The sequence below is a fragment of the Punica granatum genome, chromosome 6 (assembly GCF_007655135.1).
Source record: "Punica granatum isolate Tunisia-2019 chromosome 6, ASM765513v2, whole genome shotgun sequence".
Lineage (NCBI taxonomy): Eukaryota > Viridiplantae > Streptophyta > Magnoliopsida > Myrtales > Lythraceae > Punica > Punica granatum.
Window position 1 is genome coordinate 8,637,590 of NC_045132.1, and position 16,453 is coordinate 8,654,042.

General features: G+C 35.0%; 1 protein-coding gene across 1 annotated transcript; it reads left to right on the forward strand.

Annotated features, from left to right (window-relative positions):
• Window positions 1-291: 291 nt before the first annotated feature.
• Window positions 292-4,145, forward strand: LOC116211323 (zinc finger protein GAI-ASSOCIATED FACTOR 1-like). Its single transcript, XM_031545650.1, has 4 exons — window positions 292-1,231; window positions 1,595-1,991; window positions 2,204-2,481; window positions 2,967-4,145. Exons 1-4 carry the CDS (start codon window positions 1,105-1,107, stop codon window positions 3,752-3,754), a joined length of 1,590 nt encoding a protein of 529 aa, XP_031401510.1. The 5' UTR covers window positions 292-1,104; the 3' UTR covers window positions 3,755-4,145.
• The last annotated feature ends 12,308 nt before the right edge of the window (window positions 4,146-16,453 follow it).

Consider the following 16,453-nt stretch of genomic DNA (forward strand, 5'->3'; position numbering starts at 1 on the left):
CAGTGGATACTACCCCTTAGTTTTTTGTCAAATAATTTTATCTTTTGATTAAATAATAAAATATTCTCATTCTATTAATTATGAATAACTTCATTTTTACATCGATTTAATCTTAATCATGAGGTAATTTGCACCTCAAAATCTCGTGCACTGAGAGATCAGTTTGGCTCTGAATCGCACTCGAGATTATCTAAATTTAACTTTGACATTGATATTGATTAATATCTCTTTTTAAAACCCTATTCCACTCCTATCAATGAAAAGCTTCCTTTTAGGACTTTTGAGAAAGAGAGAGAGCCACAAGGCAACGACTTTCGGAAAACCACTTTGTTGTTCTTTTCTTACACACCTCTCTCTTCCCCTCTCTTGCGGTCAGTCTTCCCTGTCTCTAGATTTTCTGAGTCATGCTTGATCCTTGTCGCATCCCATCTCAAGCACAAGCACCGGAATTTGGATCCTAAAAGAAAGAAAAATCTCCAGCAAATCAAAGGGTCTCCATTGCCCGGTTGGGTCTAAAGATCGTCGGATCGAAATCATCGAGCTCGTGGGCGATCAGCTCCCCCCCGTTCTTGTGATGATGATCATGGGTTTTTGGTAAAGGAGGGAGCTTTATCTGCAGAGGAGGGTCTTGGGGTACAATCATTGAGTTCTTTGGTTATTGTGAGTTAATAGTCAGAGACTCCATCAGAGAAAATGTTAGGTGGGTAAACAAGAAAAAAGGGAACGAACCCCAACAAGAAAAATTAAATTAAAAAAAATGAAAGTGTGAAATTGACTGGTAGCTGAGGGAGAGGCAAAGCAGAGGAGACCAAAACCCTAGAAAGATAGGAACTTTCCTTTCTTCCATTTCTTAATCCCTTTCACTCACCCTCACCCTTCTCCTCCTCTATTGTATTTTTTATTCCTTTTTATTTATTTTTTATTTATTTTTGGTTTTCTTTGCCTTTCTTTTGGAGCCTTGTGGCGAAGTGGTGAGGAGGAGGAAGAAGAAGAAGAAGTCGACTTGTTTGGCTTTTCCTCCATTTTTGTCCACTTATAGGTTTGAATCCGAGGAAAAGAAAGCCTTCTTTCGGGCCTTGATAGATTACACTGATAGATATAAGCATGCCTGCAGAAGTGGGCAACAGCTCCCCCACTGCCTCCGGTGAGGCCAGCGTCTCGTCCTCCGGCAACCAGCCCCCGCCTCCCCCACCCACCGCCAAGAAGAAGCGCAACCTCCCTGGAATGCCCGGTATCATTCCCTCCCAAAAAATCCCATCTTGATTTGTACTACTGCTACTCTGTTTCTGGGTATTCAAGAATCTACTTGATTGATTAGATGTTTGCTTGAAAATACATCTTCAGTTTACTATCTTTCTGGGTCGTATCAGGAATCAGATGTTTCACAGTGTGGAATATTATGCTTTGGGTGATGCATAGGTTTAGTGATTTTGCGTTAATTTGGTGTTTGACTTCTGATTTTCAGTCTATTATGGCCTCTTGAATCTGTTTGGGCTTGAGGGGTTGATTTTTAGCTTGTATGATTGGGTGTGTTGGGGCCACTCTAATAAGCTCTAACCGAAGCACTTGTCTGGTGGGGCGAAAATCTTAATAGATCCAGATGCAGAGGTGATAGCTCTGTCTCCGAAGACCCTCTTGGCTACAAACCGGTTCGTTTGCGAAATCTGCAATAAGGGGTTTCAGCGGGATCAGAACCTCCAGCTCCACCGGCGGGGCCACAATCTCCCGTGGAAGCTGAGGCAGAGGTCGGGCAAGGAGGTGAAGAAGCGGGTCTACGTGTGCCCTGAGCTCACCTGCGTCCATCACGACCCCTCCCGGGCTCTCGGGGACCTGACGGGGATCAAGAAGCACTTTTGCAGGAAGCACGGAGAGAAGAAGTGGAAGTGCGAGAAGTGCTCAAAGAAGTATGCGGTCCAGTCTGACTGGAAGGCCCATTCAAAGATCTGCGGCACACGGGAGTACAAGTGTGACTGCGGGACCTTGTTCTCAAGGTATTGAATTCAATCTCATCCCATTTGTTTCTGAAAGATAGTCCAAATTCCCCAGTTTTATAGTGGGGGCCGGTTCCAAGTTTCTGCTGAAATGTTTCCTATGCCAAATGGGTTATAGATCCTACTGAACGAAGCAATTGTGAACACCTATGAGTTATCAGAGATTGTCAAGTGAAATGGTGGTTGGTTTTGGTCCGTGGTTGCTTTTGCAGGAGGGACAGCTTTATCACGCATCGGGCCTTCTGTGATGCTTTAGCAGAGGAGAGTGCAAAAGCTGAGACTCAGCCTCAGCCTCAGCCTCAGCCTCAGCCTTACCCTCCGGATCAGGATCCGCGTCTGACAATGCCATCTCCGGCCACTGAAAAACCTGATTTAGAGCCTGATCCGAAAGTCAAGATCTCGGCTTCTCCTCCACCTCCTCCTCCAGCGGCAGTGCAGCCCTCAGCTACAGTGTTGTCCTCTATATTGGCTGATCCTCCAGCTGCTGCTGGTAATTTTTTAGTTTGTCTTTTGTAATTAAATTAATTTGTCATGTGGTTCTGAGAAATAGATAAAACCAAAATCTTGTTTGTTCATATTTAGTGGAAAAAAACAAAACCAAATCTGTTGGTTGTTTAACCATACTTGTTCTTGGATCTTAGCTGCTTTTGTCTGTTACTGATGTTTGTTTTTTATGTGAAATCATCTCTATGTTCCATTATTTGTATATATCAGAAGGAAGTACCTTAACGGTATTCCTTCATGAGATTACAAAGAAGATACTCATGGATTTAAAAGCCATAAATAAAAAGAAGTGAGAAGTGTGGGATAAGGTAAAGGAAAGAAAGAAGACTTGCTACTGTTGTTGATTAACCTTTTCTGCCTCCAAAGGTGCTTTCTTCTGTAAATAAAACTGCTTCTTCTATGATGGTAAGTGATCCCTCTTTTGGCTTCTTTTACAGAAATGTTAACGTACGACTTCAATTGCTTTTGCAGAATTGCCCGAAAACCACCCGCCTCAGGTTTTAGAAGAACAACCAGTTAGAACAAACCTTATTGGAAGCTGCAGCAGCAGCAGCACAAGCTCTAGCAGTAATGGGCATACGGGCAATAGCCTCATTGCAGGCCTGTTTGCCCCCTCGACTAGCTCGGCAAGCTTACATTCGCAACAGGCACCAGCCTTCACAGACTTGATCCGGGCCATGGCCCAGCCAGACGGGCCTAGTGATCTTGGCCCTTCTCCCTCGCTCGAGCCCATATCCCTCTGTCTCTCGACCAATCACGGCGGGTCATCATCCCTCTTCGGGGGGCCAGAGAGGAGGCAGTATGCTCCTCCTCCACCGCCTCCGTCACAACCTGCCATGTCGGCCACTGCTCTCCTCCAGAAGGCTGCCCAAATGGGGGCCACTGCCACCAATGCCTCCTTGCTTCGTGGTCTTGGGATCGTCCCTTCTCAGCCGTCTTCTGGGGCGGCAGAAAATATCCATTGGGCCTCCACAAGCATGGATTCGGAGAATGCCTCAGTAGCTTCTGGGTTGGGCCTCGGCCTTCCAAGTGATGGAAGTTCGGGATTGAAGGAACTTATGATGGGGACCCCTTCAGTGTTCGGTCCAAGTAAAACTACCCTGGATTTTCTCGGGCTGGGCATGGCTGTGGGTGGCAGCCCTAATGGCAGCTTATCAGCCTTAATCACCTCCATTGGGGGAGGCCTCGACGTGGCAGCAACAGCAGCGCCCTTTGGAGGTGGTGACTTTTCAGGCAAGGAAATGGGGAGGAGGTCGTGAAAATTATTAAAAGAAAAAAGAAAAAGTCAATCTCAAGGGCCATCAAATCGGGTTTTTACGACCGATTTGAAGGAAATGCCCTTATGAAGGTATGCAATTGGAGTATTAAATTTTTTGTGCTACCTCTGATTATTTCGTTAAAGAACAATTCCTAGTTGCCCTTGAGCACCTCCACCGAGCGATGGGTAAGTCGCAAAAACTAGAAGATGAACCTGGTAGTCGATGTTGTGTATACCTGTACTCAGTTAGATGTGTCATTTGTAATGTTTATGGATGTGGATCCCGCTCGTAGATTATATATATAGGATGATGTATAAAATTTTGCCATTTGATTTGTTGTAGTAGAAAATTTGCTCCCTTCTGTTATAAAAATTATTCCATTCAATATGAAGCTATCTGTTTGATTTACTGAAATAATCATGGATGGCAATTCATGGCCAGGCTGTGCAGAAGGTTTCATATCACCAATCCGGCTCGGTTAGAAAATCAATCTACACAGGGCTGATGTTATCAGATGGTTATGGCTATTTTGATTTCATGCCGCAGCATGCCTTGCCATGTTCTTATAAATATCTTTAGAGCTCCTCGAGATGAGTTGATACGAAATTTATTTGGACAATGGTGAAATCGTATGTAGGCATGTTTGATCAATGCAGGCAGGCCGTATTGTTACTGTGTATTCAGTTCTTTGTACATTCTAATTCTAAGGTAACATAAATATTCAAGGCTGCTGCAAATAACGAGCCGTACAACAATGGGTAAAAGCTTTCGGGATCTGGACTATTGGAGATAATCATAAAGTTAAGGGTTAAATGACGTAAAAAAGAATGATGTTTGATCAAATTTCTATTTCTAATACGACCTTTTAGAAATAACACAAAAATACACGATAGCATGACATTTTATTTTAATTTTAAATTTAGCACAACCTCTCAAAAATCACACAAAAGACACTACCGTTTGATTTAGTTTTAAATTTAGCAAGACCTTTTGTTTTTGTTTCAAATCTAGCATGACTTTTTTGTGTCACGTGACATAACATGATTGAATGAGTGGATTTCACATGTTTTTATTCAATAAAAATTATTCTCAAAATTAAAAATAAGGGAGGGAGGGGACCGCCACTGAGGAAAAAGAGGGAGGAGGCCGACGGTGGTGGGGTGGTGGCCGCAATGGGGGCGACGATTACGGAACCACCCCCCCCCCCCCCCCCCCCCCCCCCCCCCCCCCCCCGTCAATTGGGAATGGCTGCAATGAAGGCCACCATCGCCTGCTCTACCCCATTTTCATCAATCATGACCCCCTCCGTCACTTATTTTTTTTTTAAATTTTCAGAATAATTTTATATTAAATAAAAATATGTGGATTCACTCATCCAATCACATTGTGCCATTGGCACAAAAAAATCGTGTTAGATTTGAAACAAAAATGAAAGGTCATGCTAAATTTGATAGTAAATCAAAAGGCCGTACTATCATGTTAGATTTATAATTAAACCAAAAAATTGAACATTTTTGTGCGATTTCTAAAATATCATACTAGAAATAAGAATTTAACAAAAGGTCGTGTTTTTTTTTATATCATTAACCCTAAAGTTAATCAAGTCCGATCAAATCTCGTGCCATTTTTCAGTGGACATAATCTTTTATTTTTGTTTATATAAGGTCGTTATATTTTCGTAAAAATATTTCGCAAAAGCTGTTTCCTTTTCGGGGATTGCCAGTGGCTTCTAAGGCCTTCAAAGATTTTCCGCGGCAGTGGTTGCCACCCTAATACCATTCTTAAAAGTTCTCCTAAGACGAGTTGCTCTAAAATCTTACAAGTTACAACTCCAAAGAGAATTTTGCTTGACATAGGAAGTCATTATAAACCATAACTTTGGCATTGGTCACACTCTTGTGAGGGTAGCTAAGTCAGTCTAAACTGTCAGGTTTTCGGAATGGGTGACTGACTGCCTATTAATCCAATTTTTTGTTTCAATTTTCCATTAACCGACGATCGGAGGGAAAAAAACGGTCAAGACAAATTATTTGACCGGTAACAATCAGGAAAAATTATTGGGAAAAGTACAAAAACCCCCTTTGCGATTTGAGGTCGGGACAAATTGCACAATGTGTTTTTGTTATGGACAATTAGCTCCCCTTTGGAGTATTCCGTTAAATATAGTGGGTCACGGCGTTAGTTTTTTTTTTTTCATTTTCAGTTCTCAATCTTTAACATTTTAATCATTTTGGTTCTAAATCTTTTTTTTTATCATTTCTACCCTTAACTTTTCATTTTAGTCCTACAAAGAAAATCAAATGGGAAGGAGAGGTCGGAACTGCCAATCGACGACCCTCGGTCCCAACCCCAAATCAATCGGGGATAGTCGGAGGTCCCCGGTCGATTCGAGGTTGGGGCCTCCAATCAGCGATCCCGACCCCTCCACCGAGCTTGCCAGTACCCACGGAGGACGCCGACTATCTCGGTGGAGGGGTTGGGGTTGTCAATTGGCGGCCTCAACCCCGAATTGACCAGGCACCTTCGACTCGGAGTCCCCGATTGATTCGGGATTGGGGCCACCAATCGGTGACCCCAACCCCTCCACCGAGGTTGCCGACATTCTCTATGGGTACCGGTGACCTCGATGGAGGGATCGGGGTCGCCGATTGGCGGTCCCGACCCCTCCTTCCTTTTCTATTTTCTTTGTATGACTAAAATGAAACAAAATGAAAAGTTGAGGATATGAATGATAAAAGAAAAAATATTTAGAATCAAAATAATTAAAAGGCTAAAGATTGAGAACTAAAAACGAAAAAAAAACTAACGTCGTAACCCCCTATGTCTAACAGAATACACCACATGTGGATAATTATCCTTAACAAAAATATATGGTGCAATTTGTCTCGAATCCGAACCACATGAGGGTTTTTGTACTTTTTTTCAAAATTATTTGGCAAGATATATATATATATATATATATTAAAGTATTTGCTTTCCTATACCAATCCAAGAAAATTTATGAAGATACCAATGGCAACAATCTGGCACTATTCGATTTAATACGGGTGGTGACCTACGAAATTAATGAACCAAACACCATTTATGGCATTGATGATGTCTCTCTCTAGGTCAAACCTTTGACTAAGGGAGCGTTTGTTCGGAGTACTGTTAGAATGAGATGCAAAAATTAGAGGAAAAATATAATTATGAAATCATTTTTCTTAGATATTATAGATGGAAATGTAAAATTGTTGTATATGATAAATATATATGGATTATCGAAGATGTGAGTGATAATAGAATATCAGGTAAATTGCACTGCTTGTCCAAAATATTTTACAAATATTACAATATGGTCCAAATAGTTTTTTTGCCACTTAATGGTACATAATCTTTCAAAGTTGTTGTAGTATAGTACATACCGTCATTTCGCGATTGATGCCGTCAAGCCGATGCTGACGTGGCTCACCACGTGTCAGCACCTTTCTGACGTGACCAAGCTCAATCTTTCAAATTGTTATATGTTTTGGGTAGAACATTACATGATGGTGCAAACTCTTTTGAAGTTGTAACTTAATAGTATAAAATATTTTACAGAAGTTACATAATGGTGCAAAATGTTTCTTTAAGTAACTTAAGGGTTCACAATGAGATTAAATTAGACGCAAACTGTGATAGCTGAGAACATAAGGGAGCGAGAAAGGGAAAGAGAATGGGCAGAAGAGCGGGATTGAGCTCGTGAACTCGGGATGTAGAGGAGGTGGGGCAATGACTAGATGCGTGCTTGAGCTTGGATTGGTTCCAGACCGTAGAGAAGCTCAGGAACCTGCAGCGGTGGAGGAGTGGAAACTCACAGCGGTGCTATGGTCATGAGCTTGGGTTCCAAGTGGAGAGAGCTGAGACAGAGGAGGTCGGGGCAATAGATCTGATTTCATGCGAGGGCTAGCAAGTACAAGAGATAGGAAGGAGGAGGTATCAGTGTGGTGATGGGGTGGCGATGAGTTGCTCGCCGGCGGGAGCCGATCCGATGGTGGTAGTCAGGACTAAGGAAACGCCTTTGCCTTCTCTTCTCCTTTCTCGATCTTCCTTCCTCATTCCTCACGGGCTATAGATAAAGAGAGAAGAGAGAGTGAGGAGAGAGTTGATAGAGAGATCTGAGTGGGGAGAGGAGAATGAGAGACATTAGTGAGAAAGAGAGAGAAGAGAGAGTTGATAGACATACGAGAGAGAAACTGTTTTTTTAATTGAGAGAGAGAGATGACAGTGATCCGTAATAAGCCACGTCAGCGTTGAACTAACAGTGTCAAGTAAGAGATGACGGAATGCACTGCATTGAAACGGTTTTGAAACTTAATGTACCAACAAGTTACCAAAAAAACTTTTTTGACCAACGTGTAACATTTATGAAACTTTTTGGCCATTGATGCAATTAACCCTAGAATATATTGTATCATATATCTTAAATGCATTACTACTTATATTGGAAAAGAAGTGAATGGTGTAACATTTATTTTCCTACATTGCCCATGGAAAAGTAACAAAATTAATTTCGAACCATTAGATTAATGGTGTATTAATAAATTGATACATTATCTCTAACGACTCACTAACACTTTCTTCCACAAATTCTTTTTCCTATTCTCTCTCCTCTCCATTTAGACGTTATAAATATTTTTTAACTTTCCATTTGCAATTCTTTTTATTAATTTCATTACTTCATAAAATAATTGCCTCTAACATCGCGTAGCGCGGGTATGGTCTTGTCATATATACTATTATATAAAGTTATAGATGATAACTTTTTGTCTCATTTTCTATTTCCAACTTTACCCTTATAAAATTTGCTCAAGCCAGTTAGAAAATTGACCAATTAATTTTTTTTTCTCTCTCTCCTTTTAATAGCTCCCCTAAAAATGCTCCTAAAACGTCTCCTTGGGAGTCGGGACTAATATGTCTGCCGAAGGAAAAAAATAAGAAGGAAAAACTACCCATATAAAGTTGGAAAACCGCCTGCGTTCTCTCATTTATTATTTTATTAATTTTAATAAAAATTATCACTTTTTTAAACCCCAATAAAATAGAATGACTTCTTGATTCTTCGAAAAATTACTGAAAATTACCTAATTCTTAATTATCTATACTATTTATACTTTATCATATAAAGTGAGATATGAAGTCTTTTTATCTTACTTTCTGTTTTCGATTTACTCTTATAAAATTTGCTCACGCCAGTAAAAAAAAAGGGAAATAAGGATAAAATTGACCACTTAAATTATCTCTTTATCGCTCTCCTTTACCTCCTATGCTCCTAAAACTTCTCCTTGGGACTAATATTTCGGCTGAAGGAGAAAAAAATAGAGAGGAAAAACTACCCATGCAAAGTTACAAAACCACCTGCGTTCTCTCATTTAAAATCATCACTTTTTTATGTGCACCGTGCTATTTAGAATCCTAATGGTTTCTCGACTAATCCATTCGAGCCGGGTGAGCTCACTAAGAGGTAAAGCTCTACTAGCGAAAAAATAGTCACTTATTTTGCCCCAAATAAAATAAATGACTTATTTTTATTTACCAAAAATGACTTTTACTTTGAAGTAAAAATTACCTAATCCTTAATTATATTATATATTTCCTTTCCTTATTGCGACTTTAATAGTAACAATTATTAAAAATTCTAGAAATGTTTAAGAACCCGTGCTACACAAACTCTAATCAATCAGTGAAAATTATTAATCAAATTTTTTGATCCCTTTTTCCAATAAAAAGAACTGAAGATTGGAGAAAGAACCTACAAGAAAAATTATTTGACCAGTAACCATCCAGAAAAAATTATTTGACCAGAAAAATATATAATAAATGTATATATATTTATACTATTATATGTACTATTATATAAAGTTAGAGATTTCTCTACCCGCCTCGCTTTTACTTTCCATTTTTGCCCATAAAATTTTAAATCTATTAATTCAGGACCATTCAATTTAGGGTATAATGATAATTATGAATGAATAACTACCCACTCTCTCCACTATTTTCTCCTCCGTTCTATCTCTCTCTTCCCTCCTCTTCTCTCTGGTCTTTCCTCTCTTTTTTGTTATTTACAGTCAGCTCTTCAAAGTTGCAGTTGACCAAATTGTTTATTAATTAGTTTTATAATAATTTTTCTTTTTGATTATTTTGTAATATACTTCGAAATAATGTAAACATCTTTAATTTTTGAATTGACAGTAAAATATCGATAGGAAGTATTATTAAAAGAAAATAATAAAAACATTATTTACTATTAAAAAATAAAATTTCCCTAGCTACTTTTCTTTTTTTCCTTTTATTAATTTCTTTCCTTTGAATTTATTTTTAAATACATATTTTGTGCAAAAAAAAATCAATTTCCCTTTAGTATGGTATTTTCCTTAAACTTGCTATTTTTACATACTTTTAAGGATCCACTAATGGCATTTAATTTTTTATGTTAATATAATTTATATTTTTAAATCAAATTACCATTATTTTGGTAAATTCAAAATTCTTTTTACGATGTTGCGGATCACGTGGGTGCGTTTTCCTCTTGTATATATAAAATCTTAAAGTATCTGCTTTCGCATACCAAAAACTGTAGTAACATCATTGTTTTATTATAATTTTAATTTGATAAACAATTTTATTTTTTAATTTAAAAATTATCTATAAAATATGTTTATAATTGCTTTGTGAAAACGTACGTGTATTTAGTTTTTGAATTGACAGTAAAATATCGATTGTAAATAGTACCAAAACAAACTAATAAAAGTAATACTTATTATATGTAAAAAAAATAAAACTGCCCCAAAACACATACTTATTTTATTTATTTTTTATTTTATTAGTTTTTTAAGTTTATTTTGAAATACATATTTCGATATTATGGCTCTTAATTTCTTCCGTTAAACTTGGTCTACTATATATGATTACAATTTATTTTTCTTTGCCATGATTATCATTTATTTTTATGTTTTATTTTTTAGTTAAATCACTATTATATGCCATATTTTATTTTCTATTTTTTATGTTGCCGCACTATGTGCGGGTGCATTTTCTCTAGTTATTATTTAAGCGAAAGTCAGATTATGTAATTACCACCTTATTTATAAGATACGGGTAAAAAGTTGAAAATACCCCTTATTCTTAGTTCAAATATGATATTATTCAAAATAAAAGAGATGGACAATATTGAACATTTAATATTTTTCTCCCCTCTATTTTTTTTTCACGTCTTAATCTCTCCTTATTTTACTCTCCTCTCAACCTCCTAATCCACATTCTGTCGCATCTATATATAATATATAATAGCAAAACAAAAGAGTATGTTAAATAAGGTTGTGCCATGTGTCATTCCAAGATTAATAAGATGATGCCATGTATTAAGCCCAAGCCCTTAGTTCTCTATTACATTGCTTCACTACAAGGAAGAAGATAATCAAAGATGATTAAAATGAAGCAAGAATGTATCAAATGAGAGATGAATGCTTATGTGCCAGCTCCTCCTGGCGCGATAATGCTTATGTGGTAGCTCATTGCATGAACGGAGTACTCTCATGAGAGTAATATGAATTATTTAATATATAGATACAAATATAAATAGATGTAGATTAGTTAAAGGTTCTTTAACTAGGCTAGCTATGTTGATTGAAGTTCCAATAGAATCAATAACATATCGGGCAGAGAGCGGCAATATCTTATGTTTGTTACTTCTAAAAATAGTCTATTACTTACGCAATGAAAAGTTTAAATTTATGTAAAGTACTTATTTACGTAAAACTATATTTTCATATATTTTTTAAAAAATTATTACTTATTGACGTAAAACTATTTTTTCATACTTATGCAAACCAAAACTAAAGGGGCGAGGCTTAGGTTGGTCCAAACTTCTTGCTGCAAATCAAGATTAACCCCTATAATTTTTGACATATACATTTCAGTTTTGTCAGTTTAAATTTACATTGTAATATAAAGTAATTACCTTAATTTTTATTAAAATAATTTTATTAATTTGATTATGTTAATATTATCACTAAAATTTATAAATGATTCTTTTTTTAGTTAAAAAGTACTATTTATGTAAATAAGGTACTTAATTTTGATTGAAAGTAATTTTATTTATTTCATTTTATCATCAATTTTAAAAATTACCGATAGCTTAATTTTACAATCATAAACTAATTAATATTTTTAAATATCTAATTATATAATAAAATATACTATTTTTCATTAATAATAATCTTGCGCAACGCATGGGTGGGATGGCTAGTTATATTTCTTTCTTATCAAATTCTATCTCTAATTCTTATTTTTAAAATTTTTTTACCCTTATTTTTTTCCTCTTCCAAAATTAATCATCCATGAGCATAATTAAAAAAAATCATTATACCTGAACGTGGGTTAGACTATTGCTATGCATGGGTTAGACCTTTGCTATGAACTAGTATGTTTCCAGTGATTTTTTTTACAGTGATAAAATATGAATCCCACAATAATAATCTTGTTGTAATTTGAGAATTATACTTGTTTCTAATATAAAATCTTTATCGATTATGATTTTAAAATTTTATCTTAGAGAAGTGATTACAATAGTTACCAGTTGTGACCAAACAATATAAAAAAATATGGAAATCTCTCCAGGACAAATCCGAGGGGAAATTATGCCATATAATCCATGGTTTACGCATTTTGTCAAATCTAGCATATGTTTTTTTTTCTTCAGATATATCCCATGGTTTATATTTTGCTCAAAATCTATCTCGGCATGATCTTGTCCGTTAATGAAACGTTAGCAGGCTCCAAATCTATCCCATGATTTTAATTTTATTTTTTCCAAGTCTATCCTATGGTTTTAATTATTTCCTCAAAACTATCACATGGCTTTAATTTTTTTCTCAAATCTATCCCGGATAAAGGGGTTACAGCGGCAAAATCATTAAACTTTGACAGAGATTTAACGGCATGATAGATTTGATAAAACGGGTAAACCATAAGCTATATGGGGTAAAAACTCCAAAATCCAAAGACTATAGCAAACCAAACGACCTTGAAAAAGTTTCTCTAAAGCTTTTAAATAAATTACATCTAATATATAAATAAGTAAAGGAGTATTAGTGCATTTAATGAGGTTCATTCACAAGAATGAACATATCAATTAATTTGAAGATATGAACAAATATATAAAATCTTACAGTTGGAATGTGTATATTATACCTAGAAGTCATAGTAATTATTATTAGTGAAATATTACAGATAATATTTTTGATTTAAAAATAATAATTAATAATTTTTAAGGATTATATTTATGAATTATATAAATTATCTTTTCCCCAAAACAACACCTTATTTTAAAATTTTGTTATACAATATTTTATTAAAAACTATAGGGAATAAAATGAGTTAATAAAAATTTACAACTTAGTACATCAACTACTTAAAAAACTTATTGCTATACAATGAAATAGAAATTGCATGGATGGACTAGCAATTTTTGAATTAAAGTATTATATTTTATTATAATTAATTTTACGTTTGTTGTATGTTTTATTGTTATAGATGTTACATAATATGAGAATGAAAAGATAAAAACATATGTAGTACATTAAGATATTGCTTGAATAGTTGCATTTAGTATTAAGAAGTCAAGTAAGTGTTTGGACTGGTTAGATAATAATTGCAAAAAGAGGGAAAAGAAAAAAAACTATTACATTGAAGACGAAGAGAACATTGGGAGAAAAACTAGGGAAACTAGGGAAAAGAGAAGGAGTGGAAACAGAGTTAGTGGGAAGTTAGTATTAAAAAATTATCATCATAACTCAGTGTTAATTAAATTATATGTAGTCTGGGCAATTTCGACAATCGAAAGTGAAACGAAAGAGTTCTTCGTGCTCTATAATAGTAGATAAACCGAGCAACCCTAATTTCTTTTTGTTGGTCTACTTCATTATTTATGTCAAAACTCCACTATTCCCGTAAGTGGTTAGGTCGGTAAATCCATCCAAAAGTTCAAGTTAATAGAATAGTGAATCCAATCATCTTATTAATTAGTTAATATTATTCTTTATGTGATCTTGGTATCTAAAAGCCGAAGACCCCAACAAATTATGGTCGAGTTGATCAACTAATTTCTTGTTTTACTATCAATAAATAGCTACAGTGTAACTCGCGCTACGCTTGATCCAAATGTAAATTTACTTTATAAATTTTAATCACGTTATGGTTGATATTACATAAAAAATTAATTTGAAATATAATGTCTTTGCTAATTTTTTTAGAAAATTATTTTTAATGATTTTTGCAAATACAGGTGAATATATATATATATATAAGATTGAAAAATGAATTTTAATTTAAAATTGGTAGATAATAACAGCTAATAATTAATAAAAAATTATGTAAAAAGAGAAAAAGAAAAGAAAAGAAAAGAACGGCCAGTAGAGAAAACAGAAAAGTGAGAGGGGGGAAGAGGAAAAATAAGAGGAGAGAGATAATATGAGAAGTGGGTAATTAACAAACATATGAATTTTACCTATTTAGCCTTAATTACCTTGTCATCTAATGGTTCACAAATTATCATTTTATTTTTTGAAGGGCATTTTGGAGAGTCGAAAGTTAGACAAACTTTCTTATCCCTTTTTGTAACAGTATACATACATACTAGAGGTGTACCCACTCTACATGTGAATTTTATACCAAAAGTTTTGAGTTCAAATTTCTTAATTGAGATTTATTTTTGGCGCTTTGTTCTCGACTTTATTCTCTAAAGATTCTTACTTGCGCTATTCGTGGTCTAATATAATTTTTTGTTGTTCTTTTAAAATGTTTGGGAAAGTGGTTTTTTTTTTTTCATATAACTGCACCAAGTGAAATTGTTCATATTTTTTGACATATATATTACTTTATAGAGATAAAAGGTAATTTTATCAGTGTGAACTCTAGTATCCGAAAATCCAAATGAGCCTTAACTAATCCGGCCAGCTTAGTCGGTCCACTAAGAGGTAAGCTCTCTCAGTGTGAATTTTCTGCATTCATAAGGGCTCGAATCCGATACCTTACTTAAGTAGACTAAGTGTCGAATCCACTTGAATCAACCCATATTAGTAGATAAAAGGTGATTTTAGTAATCATAACATCAAATTAGAGGCGACAACCCGCGCTACGCAGGAAAGTAGCAAGAGAGGGTGGAACAAAGAAAGGAATTAAGCTTCTGTAGAAAGAATGAAAGCAGACGGAATTCAGTTTCCGTAAACATGGAGATAATGAAGACTCCGTGGCTGGTAATGGGAACCAGGAGGCGGTTACTGTGTAACTGTCGACTATCTACTCTCCATGAAGAGTGGAAGGAATGGGGAGTAACTGTGTTGATAAAATGACTTAAAGGGAGTTCCATCTAGTGGGTGAAGGAAGTTCTGAAAGAAATTTTGGGACGGGCAAAATTGGAATAAGGAATGTGAGACGCAAAGTTTGTATCTGGCTTCATCTGTCTATTACTACAAATTGGAGAATGAAGTTAGTATATCTAACTTTCCTTTTCCAAAACCCCATAAATAAATAACAAGGTTAATTAATAATCATTAACTGGATATAAGTTAGAATGAAGTTAGTTTGTCTAACTTTCCTTTTCCAAAACTCTATAAATAAATAATAAGGTTAATTAATAATCACTAACTGATATAAGTTAAAGGTTAATTTTGTAATTTTAACTTTTTTTATAACTACCAACTCTTAATTCCTCTCAAGATTATCTCTCCCCTCTCTCTTCTCTCTTTAACTTGTTTCTTCTTATTTTTTCTTTAACGTGTATCATATCAACACAATAATATATGATTCTTTTCTATTAACTTTTCAAAATCAGTAATTTTGACAAGATTAATATATATAGTTAGTTTAATTTTCAGATTAAAATTACTTTATAATTCCGCTTATAGCGTGGGTCACGCTCTAATACATACAAGAGGAAAATGCACCCGTGCTACGCCCGGCAACATAAAAAAAATTAGCATTTACCAAAATAATAGTAATTTGATTTAAAAATAACGATTATATTAACATAAAAAATAAATGCAATGATACGCAGTGGACCTTAAAAAATGTAAAAATTGTAAGTTTAAAGGAAGGAAAGTGTCGTACTAAAGGGAAACTGATTGTTTTTTTGCACAAAATATGTATTTTAAAATAAATTTATAGGAAAAAATGAAAAAAAAATAGAAAAGTAGCTAGGGCAATTTTATTTTTTAACAGTAAATAATGTTTTTATTATTTTCTTTCGATAATACTTCCCATCGATATTTTACAGTCAATTAGAAAATTGAAGATGTTACATTATTTCAAAGTAATTACAAAATTATTAGAAAAAGAAAAATCTATTTATATATACATTATGTAATTTAGACTCTCGCGAGAGTCCACAAGCATCTTCTGTTCATGCAAGGAAGAGCTACCACGTAAGGGTTACATGTGAAGAGAATGTGCCATGTAGGCATTGACCCTCTTCAGTAAATATATTTTTTCTCGCATTAAATCGCCTTTGACTTTATTTTTCCTCAAGTTCCTCTCCCACTAACTTCTTTTTATATCCCGGAAAGTTCATGAAAATTATATAAAATGACTTGATAATACTTCAATAAAATTAACGCTCGCGCAATGCACAGTCTGCTGGACTAGATATTATTAAATTAATAAACAGTGGTCAATTACAATTTT